The following is a 17296-nucleotide window of genomic DNA, read 5'->3' as shown; positions in this document are numbered from 1 at the left end:
CACACTTGCGAGGAAACAGCAGAAACTGCTCTGTTGTGCTAAGAATTGATCCAGATGTAGCAGTTAATTAAATGAAATATTCTGAGGGGTTACCAACCCAAATGATAGCTTTGCATCGTGGCTTTTGATGTTGGATTGCATGTGTTTAATTTCAGAGATGATTCCTGACTGAGGAAGAACATAAGTGCCCCAGCAATGTGGGTATTTTCCACCTTGTCATGCTGTGTTGAGAGCTTGTATCATCATGACAAGGCTTATTAGATTAGGCAGTATTCCATTTCTCTTGATTTCCTCTGTCTGCCCCCTTTCTGATACTCTGAAGGTTGTATGGATGTTCTTGAAGTTGCTCTAATATAATTTGTACGCCGGAAAGAATTGCTGCAAAAGGACATTTCTTAAAAACTGTGTGCCCAGTGCTAACTGAAATCAGCTTCACTCAGGGATAAGATGTGCTGTTTCCATGGCAGGAAAACTGTCATGTCACCACGACACATATCCGTAAGGAATTCCTACCTCCCTTTGGCTAGGGATGAGGAAGAAGATTGGAGTTCTAGTTTGTAGCGTTCTCTCCTTCCAAAACTGACGCCAACCATGAGGAGCAGCTCCCTCTACAGTCGGCTCATGAAACTAAGTTGGGTCACTGCGAGTCTCCCGTGCTGTGTCCCATCCCATTGCTCCGGGCTGGACAGCCGGGTCTCTACAGAGCTCTGAGCTTCTTGCCCGAATCCCTCCTGTTACTTCCCGTGGTGCAGTGCTTATGGATGCTTTAAGTTGGCTTGCTAAGAGAAATGTTTGATATACAAAATGGTGCCTGGAATACCATTAGGCTCTGACTCTTTTAATAGCAAATAAAGTAAATAAGCAAAAATAAGAAATTAAATTAGCCCCTTTAGGGAGGGGAAATAGAGACAGCAAATAAAAGCAGGTCTATGAGGACTGGCTATACTTTGTTTAGGTAATGCCTCAGATTTGTAAAAGAATAACAGTAAAATGGTGATGGGTAATGTTGAAACTATAAGTAAAAAAGCCAAAAAGGGCAGTTCAGCCCTGTGAAGCTAAATTTTTATTATAAGAAGATTTTCAGACTAGTCTCAGTACATTGCAGCTATTTACATATATTTGATTAACATTTTAAAGCAGATTCCTTAGTGTCTTTTTTAGTTAATGTGAGCTTTAATTTGTATTTTTAGACTGCTTTTTCTCAACTCTTCATTTTTAGCCTTGTTTGTACACCCAGCTGTTATAGGATTTAATATGCATCTTTCTCAGATGGCTGCCTTTTCTCTGTAGGAGTATAGACACGCTTTATAAATTGATTTTAAAATATGGTAATTCGATGGATCAGATTGATTGGACCAGGACTAAAGGGATGCTTTACAAAAGCATTCATGTTTTCAAGGCCATGTTGGACAGGACTTGGAGCAACCTGGTTTAGCGGAAGGTGTCCCTGCCTGTGGCGGGTGGTTGGAATGGATGAGCTTTAAGGTCCCTTCCAATCCAAACCAGGCTGGAATTCTATGGTTTGTTTTTTATTAAGTCCTAATCATACCTGTATAGTTAACGTGTAGGATTCTTTCTTCTAAGTTTTCCCATCTCAGATGCCTGAAGAAATATTAATATTTGACCTTTTAAGGCAGAATTGGTGAGTTTTGCTAGGTTTGTTTGCTAATATCAAACCAGTGTTTCCTAATGACTGCCTAAAGTGTCAGTACTGGAGATCTACTTTGATATAGTTAGGTTGCTGCAGCATTTTCATAAAACCCCAGGTGCCTTTCTCTTTTGTGACTACCCTGCTTCTCTCTTTGAATTAAGGAGTAGATTTTTCTCAGAAAATGGTGGTGATGGAATCAAACTTTTCCTTAGTGTTGAGAGAGTCTGTGCTGCTGTGTGTGGGTGTATGGCTATATGCAGAGAGCTGCTCAAAGCTCATTTCTCTCCATGGGGATAACTGGCTGCATACCAAACTGTGGCCAGGAGAAGCAGAAAGCAATGTGTGGGCAGACTGTATGATCTTTTATTAGCACCTTCATTCTACTTCTGCATTTTCATCTATCAGTTAACACTGGTTCCATCACATCATTAACTGCTTAAGTTTCTCGTTTGAATCATTTCATGCGAGGGAGAATGTGATATATATATTTTTTAATTATGTTTTGATGTGTGTACTTAATTTTTTTGGTTGCAAATTACAGATTTAAGACTGCAAAGCACTAAAAGTATGCTCCAAAACGCTGAGTGGCTGCCTATCCTTTCCTAGAGTGAATTTAGACTAACAGTAATGGTAAACTTATTAAACTGTTGAGTCTCAATTAGAAAGCCTAAGAACATGTAAATATTTCCCCCAGGTTTCTGGAGTCAGATTGTTTTGAACAGTACAGTTGTGTCTCTTGGAAAAAAATTACTTGTAAGTGGAACTCTGATATTCTGCAGTGTGACTAATCATATTGGTATTGATTGGGTTCGTAGGGATTGCATGAATTGGGTTAGGAAAGTTTCAATTTTGATTCCCAGAAGGTAACTAAGGATATTAAATTCTTCCTGTGGTGCATATTACGACAAGTTAAAGTTTTTTAGGTCTTTTGTACTTTGATGGTGATTTTAAAACTCATTTAAAAATAAAGTACAAAGTCAAAAGCAGTTCTCTGTAAATTTGGTATCTTTCCAAATGGTTACATTGACTTTATGCTTTTTGTTGTGCTTATAAATCTCTGCAAGTTATGCAAAAATGTTGCTGTGATCTATTGTTTTGCACTTTGATGTAAAAGTCACTGCTAGGAAATATTAATATTGTAACTAGAAGTACACATGGATTATCTAATAAACAGGTGAAGTTCAGGTTAGATATAAGGAAGAAGTTCATTACTGTGAGAGTGGTGTGACACTGCACTGCACAAGTTGCCCAAAGAAGTGGTAAATGCTCCATCCCTGGCAGTGTTCAAGGCCAGGTTGGACACAGCCTTGGGCGACATGGTCTAGTGGAAGATGTCCCTGCCCATGGCAGGGAGGTTGAAACTAGATGATCTTAAGGTCCTTTCTAACCCAAATTATTCTGTGATTATATGAAATACTGTCATCAGGTTTTGTGGTATGTTTGATCTGTATCGATGGCTGTTAGATTGTGATTGCTGCACCTTTCTTTTATCCTGGTATAAGTACCCAATGGCTTTACCAAGGCTGCATAAATGCAGTTTTCTGTAGCTTTTACCTGTATTCACGTGCTGTTTGGCTTTGCTCTTTTAGATCTGTTTTTTCAAGTGTGGATTCTCCAGCCAAGGTCAGCTCCATGGAAAACAAACTTCTTCTCAAGAGCAAAGAACTCCAAGACGTCCAGGACAAGTGTTACAAGGTATTTATTTATGCGATTGGCCATCTCCATTGCTCCAGGAATCTGCAACCACTGTATGTCCAGGGATCTGTCAGATGCTGCTGATCATCCAGACTCGTGGTGGGCAAAGTGCTTTTCCTTCAGTGAGGTGGCTTCCTGTCCAATACAAAGGGAAATGAATTTAGGCCATGCTGTTGCTCTAGATACTTTTATCTTAACAAGAAGTGGCTCTGGATTTTAAACAGTCCTTTTCTCACCGTGACACAGACGACTGCTTCTTCCTGCAGGCCGTGCCTCTTCGTCATATGCACAATTACAGCAGTGCTGTTCTGAGGTTCTCTTCCTAACTCATCAGCTTCTGCTTACATAACTGTTTGTCACGTCACTGGTTATGGTGAACATCTTATAACAGTTGCTGTGCTCCAATAAAGGGAACCCAGTGGAGTCTTTTAAAACTTACTGCTTGTAAGAGACTTTTATGAGAGTTTGTTTGCTTTTCTCCCTGCTCTGTTCTGGATTTGACCATTTACTCCTGACAAGGAGATGGGGGGAAGCCATCTTCTGGTCCAGCATGGATTTGGGATAAGGTTAAAGTGACCCATCTCTGCAAGTCAGGTGAAAAATGATTGTGTCTTCTTTGCTAACTGGGGTTCGAAGAACGACTGAATATGAACAAGCAGCTTGAATGAATGGGGTGACTTAGACTTACTACTTGTCCTTAAGAAGAACTGTGCATTCCTGGAGCAGAGACAATGGTATTGGAATTTAAACGCCATTTGGAGAAGCATAGCTAGCAGTCTCTTGGAGACAAATTCCTTACAAACAGAGCTCTGAAAGTAGCAGCTAACAAAGCTTTTGAAGCTCCCTTTGTAACCTCTTGATATTTATTGCAGATGGAGCAGGAAATGACGCGGTTGCACCGGAGAGTGTCAGAGGTGGAGGCTGTACTTAGCCAAAAGGAGGTGGAACTGAAAGCCTCTGAGACCCAGCGATCCCTCCTGGAGCAGGACCTGGCCACCTATATCACAGAATGCAGTGTGAGCCCTAACACCAGTCCTTTCGGCTCTGAAGGCCTGAAATCTGGTGGTCTTTGCCTTTCTTGTCCCTCATGGTTTCAGTGGGGTACTTGATGGAGAGCAAATGATATGTGAGAGGATATCTGTTGAACATGGAGCCCTGAATTTGTTTGCAGAAGCTTGTTTGATACTTGTATTCAAACTTTGCTTCGTGGTCATGTGCTTAGAGCATAGAGGAATAACTACTGTCCTGGTCTTGCTGAAACTGTTTGTGATGTTTGTCTAACTGGCTGTGCTAGAGCATGCTTGGGTTTGAATTCTTGCAGGTTTCTTAGCCAGAAGAGGATGGGGCCTAATCAGTGACAGAAATCAAGGACAAATAAGAGGATTAGTGGTGTTGCCTCCATCTGTGGTATTCTGAGTTCGGACTGATGCAGTTTCTCAGCACGTCAGAGCGGATGCTAGGACAGGTGCTATTGTTTGGGTAGAATATAAAAATGAGGCTGTAAAACCATGTCCTCAAAGATTATTTGGCTTTTTTCATGGGAGTTGGAATGTCTGCCTACTTGTCCTGGCAAGATTCCAGTGAGGATATTTTCATTCTAGTTAATAGTGTATGTGTTTTGGGTTGGATATAACATTCTGTTTCCTCTCTTGTACAAAGAACAAAAGTCCAGATAATAACCTTGTTTCTGAGAACTGAAAAGCATTTCTGTTGGGTTGATTTGTTGGGAAGCAGATCTTAAAATGGACTGAGTGATCTTCCAGATGCTACTAGGTAAAGAAATAGAATACAGTTTGTATCTTTCTGTTGAAGAATAACACACAGCTGATAGAAGGACCACTGCTCTGTCAAAAATATGCAGGTAGTAAATGTGATGAATTACAGAAGCAGCTCTTCTGTTCTTTATGGAATTTTAACAATGGTTAAAGGATTTAATTCACTTAACAGCAACAAGGAAAATGGTAGTAACATGAAGTTGAAGGATTGTATCTAGGTTGTGAATTAATAGTGCTAGATAAAATGTAGATAAATGTTGTCAAGAATGGATGCCTTTTGGTTTTTATTTGTTTGGTTTGGTTTTTTTGTCTCTAAACCTGACGTGAGGAAGTAGAGATTTGAACTAAGATTGAAGTGTAGTAAGCAGCATTTGTAAAATGGGCTGCAGAAGTAACACTGGCCATGGATTTCTTTAGGGTTCCATCACTGTGGCCTTGATTTTTTTTCTTGGTGTCTCCCTGCAGTCAAGGAGGCATTTGTATAGCTAAAGATCTTTATTCTACAGCCATCTGAAAAAACAAAGGCTATGTATTGAACATTTTGCTTTCTGCAGAGCTTAAAGCGAAGCCTGGAGCAGGCACGGATGGAAGTGTCTCAGGAAGATGATAAGGCACTGCAACTACTTCATGATATCAGAGAGCAAAGCCGAAAACTGCAAGAGATCAAGGAACAGGTATACCTGCTTCTGCGGGGAGCAGGGTGGCTATCTACAGATAGGCATTCTTGGCATATTGTAGGTCTGTTGCCAGGATTACGTTTTATGTTGGTAGGCTGTGATGATTCCCAGTCTGTGTTTTCACATGGTTTCTTAAACAAAATGAGGTGGAACAAAATAGACACTTTTGTGCCTATTGCAAGTAAGCAGAAACTCCAAACTTCACATTTTTCTTTTTCTCATCCTGAAAGTACTTTGTCTATAAAACCAGCTGAGGAGAAGGCTGCCACGCTTTAGTAATATGCTGCATTGACAATGAACTATCCATTTTAAATGTCCAAGCTATACAAATTTTACAAGTTACTGAATCTTCACCTTGGAGAGAGCTGGGCAATCCTTAATTTTGTGTGGTTTTTTTTTTTCTTTTCCTTAGCTGGCCATTTAAAATGCTGTAATAGCCTTTCAAAATGTGTGGTGCCTAATTTAATCGATTTGCAAAGTAGATGTTCATAAGTTTTTACCACCAGAGGAATGTTGAAAATTCACTAATGCAGGCAATTGTTCATAAGAAAAAAACAATGTTGCAATTAAATGAAAATATGGTGACAAATGTGGACATTTTAGGATGCAAAATCCTGTCTATAAGACAGAACCCATTCAGTTTTATGAATTACTAGCAACGTATTGAGAAAAAGAAATTGAAATTTCCTATGGCATTCAAACCGTTCTTTGCAATTATCTGTTGTTTTTCATCTTCAAAGCACTTTACAAACATTAACTGACTAATTTCATAGTGTTTGAGACAAGAAAACCTAGAAACCTTGGCAATAATTCTCCAGACATGAGCAGCTCTTATATAAAAAGTAATGAAATAAAAAAAACAACTCTCTGGATGTAGTAGGCCTCCATAGACTTCTACAGCATTCTCCTGAATGGTTGTTTTATGTAATATGAGGGATCTAAAGCTCATTACTCTGTGTTCTGGTGCTTTGGTAGTGAAGTTACTTTAAATATTGAAATGTGGAACATTTTTGGTCAATAGATCCTTAAGCAGTGCAGACACATGGAACAGAGGGAAAATAATGCAAGTAGTTTTCAATCAAATATTCTGACCCAGAATTTCTTAATTTGGCTTGTGAAGATTTACAATGAGGTGAAAATGCTGTTTAGGTCAATGAATGAATCTGCATTTTCATACCTGGGGTGGTCTTCTGAGCCACCTGAAACTCATGTGCAAGAACACCGCAACCAAATAGGCAGGTATGTTTTTGCTGACTCATACCAGGAGGTGGATCTTAACCATTAAAGACTTAAATCATTTTTCTGAAGTCAAAGGGAACTGGAAGGTGAGATGGAAGATTCCATTAGAATATTACTGTTAAAGACATAAAGCTAGGGAGTCAATGAGTAAAATTAACAGCAAAAAAGAATCTTCAAAACCCAATAATGAGGCATTTGGTATTTGTAGAGCAAGACTGTAGGTTCAACTTAACCCCAGGTACTTGAATAGAAAAGTGTGGTGGGTTTGTGGGCTTTTTTTGTGGTTTGTGGGCTTTTTTTGTGGTTTTTTGTTTGTCTGTTTTGTTTGGGGGTTTGTGTTCATTTTCTGTTTGGTTCAGGTTTGATTTATTTTTAACTAACCCTTTTATCTGGTAGTTACTTGATGAAGACCTATATGAATGGATGAACTTGCAACAAACCAGAATTTCTATCTTTTCGAAAGGCCTACCCATTTGTATGTAGCTACCCTGATGCGGTTTGCTTCAGGTGTATGCCCTGAGCTTTGCCTGTCCATTAATATGCACTTAAATTCATCCTGATAGATTTTGAACTATGCTCAATGCATATGCAAGACGTATTTTTCTGTCACCTTGAGTGATGTTGCTTGTTCCTCTGACCTGAGCATGGGATATATTCAAAGATAGTCTTGCAAATGTGTAGAAACAAACCCCCCTGAAATATTACTAAATATCTCCTCTTCTTCCTTCTTTTCTCCCTCTCAATTCTCCTCCCTTCCCAAACACTCATTTTCACTCATTACAGTGGCAACTGTAGTCATACCTATAATTCTTTGGTCAAGTGTTTGCTGACATAAAAGACATGTATTTTAGTAAGTCTTGACAAATTATGATTTCTGGGCAGAACATGTATTCCTTCAAACACTCTGCCTTTTTCATTCACAAACGTATTTGCATGAAATGAATATTTGAGTTAATCTATGCTCACTTGTTATAAAAAGGCTCTAATTCTTTCTGGCAAGAAAATGCTATCAACCAAAGAGACACTAACTGGAAAGAGTAGGTCCCCTGTCTGCCTTACAAACTGGAGAATCAATCTGGGGATTATGAACCAAAGAGCCATTCTGCCATGCTCCCACTAGTAAAGCAATCTGTTAAAACTCTACATAAGCTCTCCGTGTTGCTCAAGAATCCCAGCTGACACCAGGGTCAGTGTTCAGGCAATCAGCTGTCTAACTAAAGACAGCTGGCTGTCTGGAAGGAGTGATGGCAAGCCTGATTTTGTCATGAGACAGTTACTCTTTTGAATATGAAGGTAGTCAGACATATTGTAAGATATTAAAATGGAAAGAAGAATAGACTCCCCCACTGTCAGTCTTTCATAATCTTTTTTCCTAGCTCTTGATGTGCATGTTTTATACTCATTCCTTCCTAAAAAACACTTTTTTTGTTTGTTCATTTGGTTGTTTTTTTTTGGTGGGGTTTTTGATTTAGAGTAATTTTATACAACGTGCTCTTACAGGACTTAGTAAATGCTAAATAAGTATAATTAAAATCTATTTTTTCACTGAAGATATGAGAAGCCATCTCATGAGCTCGTCTCAGTTTGAGTGCCAAGTCTCATTGAGACAGTCGATTCAGTTGTTCTTCTCTGCTCCCACCATCCCCTTCCAGATGCCCTCTTTTGAGTGTTCTGAATGGGGAACCATCATTTTTGCCTGTATAAGCAAGTATCTTCTATGGGCAATGTGAATTTTGGATAGTTTTTCTGAGTTACTATTTGATTTTAGGTTGTCTGCCAGGGCAATGTGATCCTTTATAACTCTATCAGGAGAAAATAGCTGAAGGCTAGAAGCCACAGTGTGCTACCCCTCTGCTTCTCCTTCCCTTTTACCCAAGCTTTGCAGATCTGTGGCAATTGTCATTTTATCAGCCTGAGAAAATGTATCTTGAGGGAGCATCTGAGCATTTAGTAGAGACCTCAACTCAAAGGCACATTTCTGTTTCAGAAATTAGAAATGTAAGTAATTTTTATCATTTTTATGTAGATGCATGTGCTTCTCCAGTGCAGCCACTCTCAAAAAGTCAATGTTTTGACATTATGGGGAAATTACTTAAAAATGGCCCAACTCAAACCAGAATGGATGTGTTGTTATATTGAGCTCTTATTGTTTTATTTGTACTTTACTTTTCTTCTACATATTCTTAAATGTGCCTCTTCCCTGCAGTCAGTATTCTGGGATCTGCTGCCTCAAGTATTTCCCTTATTGCCTCTAAAATCTAATACCTTTTCCTTCCCTTCCACAACAAATGCAGGAATATCAAGCTCAAGTAGAAGAAATGAGGTTGATGATGAATCAATTAGAAGAGGACCTTATTTCAGCTCGCAGGCGTAGTGATCTTTATGAATCGGAGTTGAGAGAGTCTCGACTGGCAGCTGAAGAATTCAAACGTAAAGCTACAGAATGTCACAACAAACTGCAAAAGGTAGTTTAGGCTTCATGGGGGTGTGTGTGTCCCCTCCAAAGATCAAGTGGTTTCTACAACTAATCAAAAATGTTGTTCAATTGTAGCCTTGAAATAATGTCATTTATACCTTGTGTAACTGCTTGTGTTTAAATCGCATGTCGTGATGAGTGGATAGAAGGCCAACGTACTACAACCTCTCCTGAGACTATGATATGTTTTATACTTAAGTTACAGGTTAAAGATCAAGGGAAAAATGAAGCGGGAGAGTTGTATTCCAAATTGGAGAAGGTATGTTACTTCAGTGTCTTGGAATTTGCTTCCTGAGTCTTTCATATTATACATAGAAACCAGGAGTGTCTTTAGTTAGCCAGTGCCATGCACAGTCTCACAGTCCTCATTTTTCTTTTTCCTTTCCCTTTCCCTTCTCTTCCTCTTTCTCTTCTTTCTCTTCTTTCTCTTCTTTCTCTTCTTTCTCTTCTTTCTCTTCTTTCTCTTCTTTCTCTTCTTTCTCCTTTCTCTTTCTCTTCTTTCTCTTTCTCTTCTTTCTCTTCTTTCTCTTCTTTCTCTTCTTTCTCTTCTTTCTCTTCTTTCTCTTTTCTCATTTTATTCTGTTTTAATCTTCTTGGTGTGATCACTGCTCTGATTTGGTGTAAAGCTGTGTCTGTATATCCTGTTCTTAATGGATTGTGTTCAGAAATTAGCATAGTCTGAGGCTGCAGCTAGGTTAGTGATACGTAAGGGTTTTCTTTATAAATAAAGAATAACAAATGAAAAATAAAAAGATTTCTGAGTGTTCTCACCCTGAACAAGCTACTTGGTGACCAAAATACAGAATCAGCCAGAAGTTAGTAAAATGGGAATAGATTTGCAAGTAGCATTTTGGTGTGTTGGAATTTATAGGGAGAAACAAACATTTTTGGGAAGTGAATTAAAATAAATATGGTATCTTAAGTAGACAGCATATTTTCCTTTTTGGATTTATAACACTCTTTCCTTCCATCTTTTTATTGAACTGTAGATCAACACAGAGCAGCAGGCCAAAATCCAGGAGCTACAGGAAAAGCTGACAAAGGTAATGTCTGGGTGGTGAAAGTGCATTTTTCCACAAGATTTTCCAGTGAAACCTTAATGCAGAGGAGGGATCCACTTTGTTTTGTCCTCAAAAATAGAATTAGTCATTGCATGGGGGATGTTAAGGAAAAGGGGGTGGGAACTGGTATCTGAAATCATTGGTGTTTTCAGTATGCTTTTGGCTCTTGAGACATGTCAACATGAAGCTGAGTCAGAACTAGAGTAGTGTAGAGAAATTCTAGTTTAAAAGGCCAGTTTGGGTATGCTGTATGCAAAGGCTGGTGCCTGGCTCCTGAAAAGAGGGTTCACATGTTTTTGGCTCACTAGTAAAATATGTGTTGGACTTGGTTTAGTCTCCCAATATCCTGTTTTAATTGCAAAATCACCTTCCATTCGGTTACTCACAGTAAAAATGGTGAATGATAAGGATCCCTTATCAGTGTAAGCTGAAGGAAGTACAGACTATTTGATGCTTGTAGTTGTGGTCAGTCTGTCACTTAAGGTGGCACTGTAAGAACAGTAGAGGAACTTCTCTTCTTGGGATGTTTCAGCAGAAAAGAAATAGTAATTGTAATAATTGACAAAACTTTTCAAACTTGGCACCTGGAGAGAGAGGGCTTTTTCAAGGTTTAGTGATCTAGAATATGAATGAGGCCAAAACTATGTAGAAACAGTCCTAATATTTCAAAACAGCCATATTTTAATCTCCTTCTCCTTTCATTAATTCTATCTAAAGCGATCAGGTTATTCTCGTCTTCTAATAAGAGTATTTGGTGAGTTCTTCCCAAGAACTTCCACTGAATTTGGGGATAGACTTTACTTTCAGTATAAAGAGACAATTAGAAACTTGCAGTACAGCAAGACAAACGTAGATCACTTGGATTTTCAGGGTTTTTTTGTGAAACGGGAAAGAATGATATAACAGAAGTTAGGATTTGGGTTGCTACCTGCATTTAAGATTGTCTTAATTTTAGGCTGCTAAGCCAAAGTTCTGTAGCAGTTTTACTCAGAATGTTGACCACCTCAGGGTTAGGAGCTTTTCACAGGCAAGTTTTTGCATGTGTGTTTTTCTCATAATACCTTCCCCACCTCCCTTTGAACCTTTAGGCTGTGAAAGCCAGCTCAGAGGCAACTGAACTTCTTCAGAATATCCGCCAAGCAAAGGAGAGAGCTGAGAAGGAGTTAGAGAAACTGCAGAATCGGGAAGATTCAAATGAAAGCATGAAAAAGAAATTGCTTGAGGCGGAGGTGAGTACAGAAAGTCTATCTAGAGTAAAGTAGCTATTGGGATGTGTCTCAGTTTAGGAACCTTCATCTGGATGACTGTAAACCTTCTGTATTCCTATAGTAACTATTCGTGGAAAAACAATGTTAGACATTAATCCGGTTTTAATTAAAAACCTTCTATTTCTTTGAAGAAAACTGAGAGCCTTTTTATTTTCAGTGAGGAGTCAATAAAGATGTGGTTAGCATAAGGGATTTGAGGCGTGATGAGGATTTCAAATCTAAAAGACAACCATGTATTGACTGCTTCAGCTGACTTTTAGAAACTACTCACTGCTTTATGGTAATGCAGGGTTGGTTAATCTAAATGCAGTTAATAATTGCTCTGCAGGAACGGCGCCATTCTCTGGAGAATCAAGTGAAGAGATTAGAGACTGTGGAACGAAGAGAAAACCGTCTCAAGGAAGATATTCAAACTAAATCTCAACAGATTCAACAGATGGCAGAAAAAATTCTGGTGAGCAGAGGTGAAAATGAAAGATAAAGGGTAAGAGTTTGTGAGAAAGGGGTAGGAAAGGAACAGAAGACAGAATTGCACTGAATAATGGGAAAATTGTTGAATGGAAGGATTTGTTTCTTGTACCAGTCATACTGGAGAAAGCTTCAGCACTGAAATTATGTCTGCACCTTTAGTTACAAACTCACTCCTGTACCTTTAGTCTTAATACTACTTGAAACTTCTGGTTTTCTCAGTGGGAGCACTTTTATGTCAATGTAGTATATTTCACTGAATTACCCCTTGATTGTTTCAGAAGTAAAACATTCTCAGGATAGGATGCTGCACCAATAAAAACGTTGATTATCTAGCTTTTAAACTAAATTGCAAAGGAATTTAGAGGTCAGATCTACGTGAAATGCTTACATTTCGAAGCAGAGAGAAATTAGTCATCTAAACTGTTCGTCTCCAGCGACAATATTTGTCAGGAATCCATTTTCACCCACATACCTTCTCTGTTGGCAATTCCTTGTTTCTCTTCTTGTTAAACCTATTAAATCTTTAGAGCGAGTTGGTTTGTCAGTCTACAGTGAACCAAGCAGGGAGTGTTTCGAATACTTTTACTTCCCTGGGACAGGAAGTATAACTTTATAATGGAATAATTAAATTAATAGTGTGTTTCTCATGAGCTCTTTTTTGTGTTGCCAATATGACAAGGAAAAAAAGATTAGATTTTATTGGTAGCAATCCTGAGCATAGACACATCTGAGGAAAGCCAGAATATAATATAGATCTATATATGTATATGTAGAGACATAGATGAATATAAAAACATATATAAATAACTATATTTGGAGCCAGCAGATGACCCATACTTGTTCTGGGTAATAGCTGCATATGTGGACTTTACCATCCGAATGCCTGAATGCTCTCAAGAAAAGACAGAATCAGTTCCTTAGTAGTGGTGTTTGTTTCAAATTGTTTTGATAACATGAGTGCATGGTAAGTGGGAGACTGGTTTTACTGGGCACAGAGCCAACTTTATGTTTAGAAATAGTGTAAAACTTTGAATTGTTTCATAAGCCTTTTGTGTGTATTTGAGGATTGTTCCTTAGTTGTGATTACGTTCTCCGTGGAGGCAAAACTGGAAGGGAAAGCAGAAATATCAGCTAATTGTTTTACACTGGGGGATATGTTTAGCTCTTCTTATAGATAGTTTCCATGGAGTTCTGACAGAATGTTGGAGACACACAGAAATATTTTATAAGAAAGACAAATAGGCATTGAAGGAATAATCCTACAGAGTCCTTCCTAGTCCTTTGCAGCTCTGCTCTGGGAGCACAGGGTAGTGGTTTTCTTTGTTTTCTCTTCTACCCTGTTTGTTCCCTCAAGTGGATCTCTTCAAACACATTTGACTTTTCCTGGTATGGAAAGTACAGAAAGGAAGGAAGGGAGGTGAAGATACAGACTTGCATAGAATAAAGTAGAAATTGTTGAGTAATGGCATTGGTTTCATGTACAGTCATATACTCAAGAAGTACCTGCTGATCTGCCTGTAAAGATTTTCATAACAAGTAAGAAACAAGTTAGAGAAGATACTTATTACTGCTTGAAAGTATAGATAGTTGTTATGGTGCTAATAACAAAGGTAATGCTACATCGAGAATAGGAAGTGGCAACTGGAATGGTAAGAGATTACCTTTTTAAACCCACAGTGGCTGCTAAGTGCCACTGCAGAAATTGGTGAAGCTTCTGCTACAATATGAGCAGTCTGATGCTGGTAGCTTTGAAGCTGCTGCTGATCTGGTTGTCTGATTCTCTGCCAGGACCTGAAACGTGTGGGCTTCTGGGGGAGGTGAGTTGTCCCTCTTGTTGCTGGGAGACATATTTCAATTGCAAAAAGCAGCAATCTCCATTCCTTGCAGAAGTGCTGGGTACCAGGCACTGTAGATGACCTACTTTTAGTGAACCTCTTCTTTGATTCTCACTTCTGGAAAAAGAGGTCTATTGCAGTTAGTGGATCAAAAAAGTCTTTGTATGTTTTCAAGATGAGGAAGATCAGAAAAGAGAATATTAAAAGAGTGAAAGTAGAAGTATCAGGAAATTTTCCTGTGCTATGCAGTAACAAAGGCAGACAGGAGGGATGCATCCCCAAACCTGAACTGGTCTATGCACAAATCAACCCAGCAGTAGAGGATGACAGACCTGGATCTGCCTCTTGGTTTTAAGGAAATTGCTGGAATAGCAAATAGGATGTTGAGTGAGCAGAAAGTTCTAAGCTCAACTTTTACGAAGTGTCCTGTTGGAAGGTGATTATAGATATATCCTGAATAATACAGTCTGGCAGCAGAAGTAGCTAACTTCTGAGATAGGAAATCATTTGAGTCCTTGTGGTACATGGCACAAACTATCTGATGGGAAGAGATTAAAACCATTCTGTTCTACCATCCATATCGCATTCTGCACTTTTCATTTTCCAAGCAATTTATAAATAGTTATTCTGACAACATTTGTCTGAGGAATATAGCAAAGTAAATACTATTCCCACTCTATGAATGTAGAATGAAAAGCACAGACAGCAGTGCCCCATTATTGAGGTCTTCTGTGAGAAAACAAGCGAGAGACCTTGTTAAAAATAGATCTGAACTTCCTGTGATGCCGCTGCAGCTATAGAGAGTTTATAGCTGCATGTTTTCACAAAATGTCCTTGGCCCATCTTTGGGAATATTTTACTGAGAAATGAAGATGCTTACCATGGAAGTAGAAATCTTTGTCTTCTGCAGTGTGCCTGCTGTACTGTAGATGGGTCAGCAGCAAGAAGCAAAGCTTAAGACTGCAGCTCTCTTAAGTTTTTTTATTACAGCAGTCCTAGTTTTGGGATTTTTGGAGTCTGAAGCCTTAAAAAAGAGAATGAATTAATGTCTGATACCTGTGTAACACATACAACCAGCACCTACTATTTCTTTGTGTCTGAATATGAATCTCTGCTGCTTTTAGGAGCTGGAAGAAAAACATCGTGAGGCTCAAATTGCAGCACAACATCTGGAGTTGCAGCTGAAACAGAAGGAACAATTCTACGAGGAAAAACTCAAAGTAAAAATATCTTCTTAACATCTTCCTACAAGCTTCTGTGGGTAGAATGAATTCAGGGAAAAACAGTTGCCTTTGGGCTCTGATTGCTTTGTCTTATGCTTATGTCTATGCCTTATGCTTATGCTTCTTCCTTCTTGCTTACCACTATTGAAATGTTTAGAGCTTAATGGAATCTGAGTAAGTTTTTCTTCTAGGCCATGTCACTCTACTTTATCTGTCTTTAGCACTGCATTAAAACAGATGGCATTTGAAGTCAGAGCTATAGGAAAGCAATTTTTGATTGTAACTTGACTATTGCTGACTAAATAATACTTATTTAATGCTACTGGATCTCAAATACCAAAAGAGCTTTCTGTTCCTACTAATGATTTTCTATGAGTATCCACATAGCCTACCTGCAAGGTTTAAATTCAGCAAATACTAGAGCATTTGTGAAATTCCATTTTCTTGGAACTGTAACATCTGCCAAGAAGCCACAGAAGCCACCCACTTTGTTTTTGTCTTTTCCAGGATAGCATAAGACTTTAACAAACAGAAATAGAATCACAGACACCCCCTAAAATCAGGAGAAACAAACTGGGAAATAGGAGTGTATGCACTGGCTAAGGATTTTTCTAAAGAACCTGTATAATGTCAGCCAGTAAATGCATGTTGTAAGAATCTTTGTTTCTACTAAGCATAATCTGTTTTCAGCAATCTTTATCTAGTACATTCACTAGGACTTTAATTCTACATTTCAGCATGTAGAGGATGTAGTATTTACAGAATAGAAGAAATTTCTATGGGAGAAATAGGAAGGGAAGAAAAAAAAAAGAGAAGAAAGAAGGTTTCCTGGCAGACCAGAGCATGTGGTAATCAGTAATGAGAGGAGAGTGATAGAAAACAGGAAGATCAGAGGTAGATGTTGGAAAGTAGTAGTTTTCCATAAAAAACAGAAAAGGGATTGGAAAAAGAATTAAAAGACAGAGCCAGTGTACTACAGGGACATATGAGACAAGTTTTAGTAGGAGGAATCATGAAGCCAGGTGAAAGACATTCAAAGGGACAAAAGAGGACATGGGATGTTTGTATCTGCAACAGTAAAAACTATGCTGTGGTGTCCAGACTTTGTGCCTTTGTCTTTGAAGGAAATGGCCTTCAGTTTAACAACTGATTTAAAGCTCTGCACATACACACATAACATGTATTTTCAGAAGTATATAACTGTTACTTTAGTCCTGTTCCTAATGACAGGTATTCGTCCCACAAAAAGAAGACTTTTACTTAGGTGTTTCTTTTGGCTTCTCCAACGTAAAGAATTCATGGGGTCTCAGTTGCCTTCTCATGTGCACTTACAGAGCCTACAAAATTACTTCTCAGCCATGTTGGTAGGGCAGCCAAAGAGCGTGCACTTCCTTACTTCCTCTACTATACTTAGCAGTGTACAGAGTTCTTCTGTTTTCTTTTGCATGAGTCTGGAACATTTCTTGAACTCAGTTTATATGACTTAAGATAATAATTAAAAACCATCTACAGTATCTTCACATCCTTATAATAATTCCATCATTAAATTCAGTCTTCAAAGATAAACGAGGGAGTGCACTTCTTTGGAGTTTGCTCCTCCATGGATTTCATGCAGTTGCATCTTGGCTTTAATTTTGCTTGAGATATGATCAATTGCTTAAAAAAAAATTGTCTATCTTGATGATTTTCTTTCTGCTTGCCCTTTGCCCAGTGAAACAGATAGAATTTAGACAAAAGAAATGTCTTCATTTAGGTGTTGGAAAATCAGATGAAGAAAGATCTTGCAGATAAGGAAGCACTTGAGAATATGCTCAGAAGACATGAAGAAGAAGCGCGTGAGAAATGTAAAGTCCTGGCTGAACAGAAGGCGGTATGTGTAGTTGAATTGGAAATCAAAGCATTTGAAGAGTAGCTTTCTGAGGCTC

The 17296-nt window shown here is 38.6% G+C and overlaps 1 protein-coding gene across 8 annotated transcripts in view; it reads left to right on the top strand.

The window, feature by feature from the left end:
- Window positions 1–17296, top strand: part of CIT (citron rho-interacting serine/threonine kinase) — a 72627-nt gene that overhangs the window by 20975 nt on the left and 34356 nt on the right. For 4 of the 8 annotated variants that reach the window (XM_061370578.1, XM_061370575.1, XM_061370574.1 and 1 more), the window contains exons 11-20: window positions 3241–3346; window positions 4219–4362; window positions 5676–5795; window positions 9332–9502; window positions 9719–9772; window positions 10503–10556; window positions 11663–11803; window positions 12171–12296; window positions 15273–15368; window positions 17125–17241. In XM_061370578.1, coding sequence (XP_061226562.1) covers window positions 3241–3346; window positions 4219–4362; window positions 5676–5795; window positions 9332–9502; window positions 9719–9772; window positions 10503–10556; window positions 11663–11803; window positions 12171–12296; window positions 15273–15368; window positions 17125–17241 — 1129 coding nt within the window. Of the gene's footprint in view, window positions 1–3240; window positions 3347–4218; window positions 4363–5675; window positions 5796–9331; window positions 9503–9712; window positions 9773–10502; window positions 10557–11662; window positions 11804–12170; window positions 12297–15272; window positions 15369–17124; window positions 17242–17296 lie in introns of all 8 variants that reach the window. The other 4 variants (XM_061370577.1, XM_061370573.1, XM_061370572.1 and 1 more) reach the window with 1 other exon arrangement.

The sequence above is a fragment of the Neopsephotus bourkii genome, unplaced genomic scaffold, assembly GCF_033783945.1.
Source record: "Neopsephotus bourkii isolate Nb327-2 ecotype Australia unplaced genomic scaffold, CSIRO-AGI_Nbou_v1 NB_1542, whole genome shotgun sequence".
Taxonomy (NCBI): Eukaryota; Metazoa; Chordata; class Aves; order Psittaciformes; family Psittacidae; genus Neopsephotus; species Neopsephotus bourkii.
Note: the sequence above shows the minus strand (reverse complement) of the source record. Positions and strands in the feature narration are given on the sequence as shown.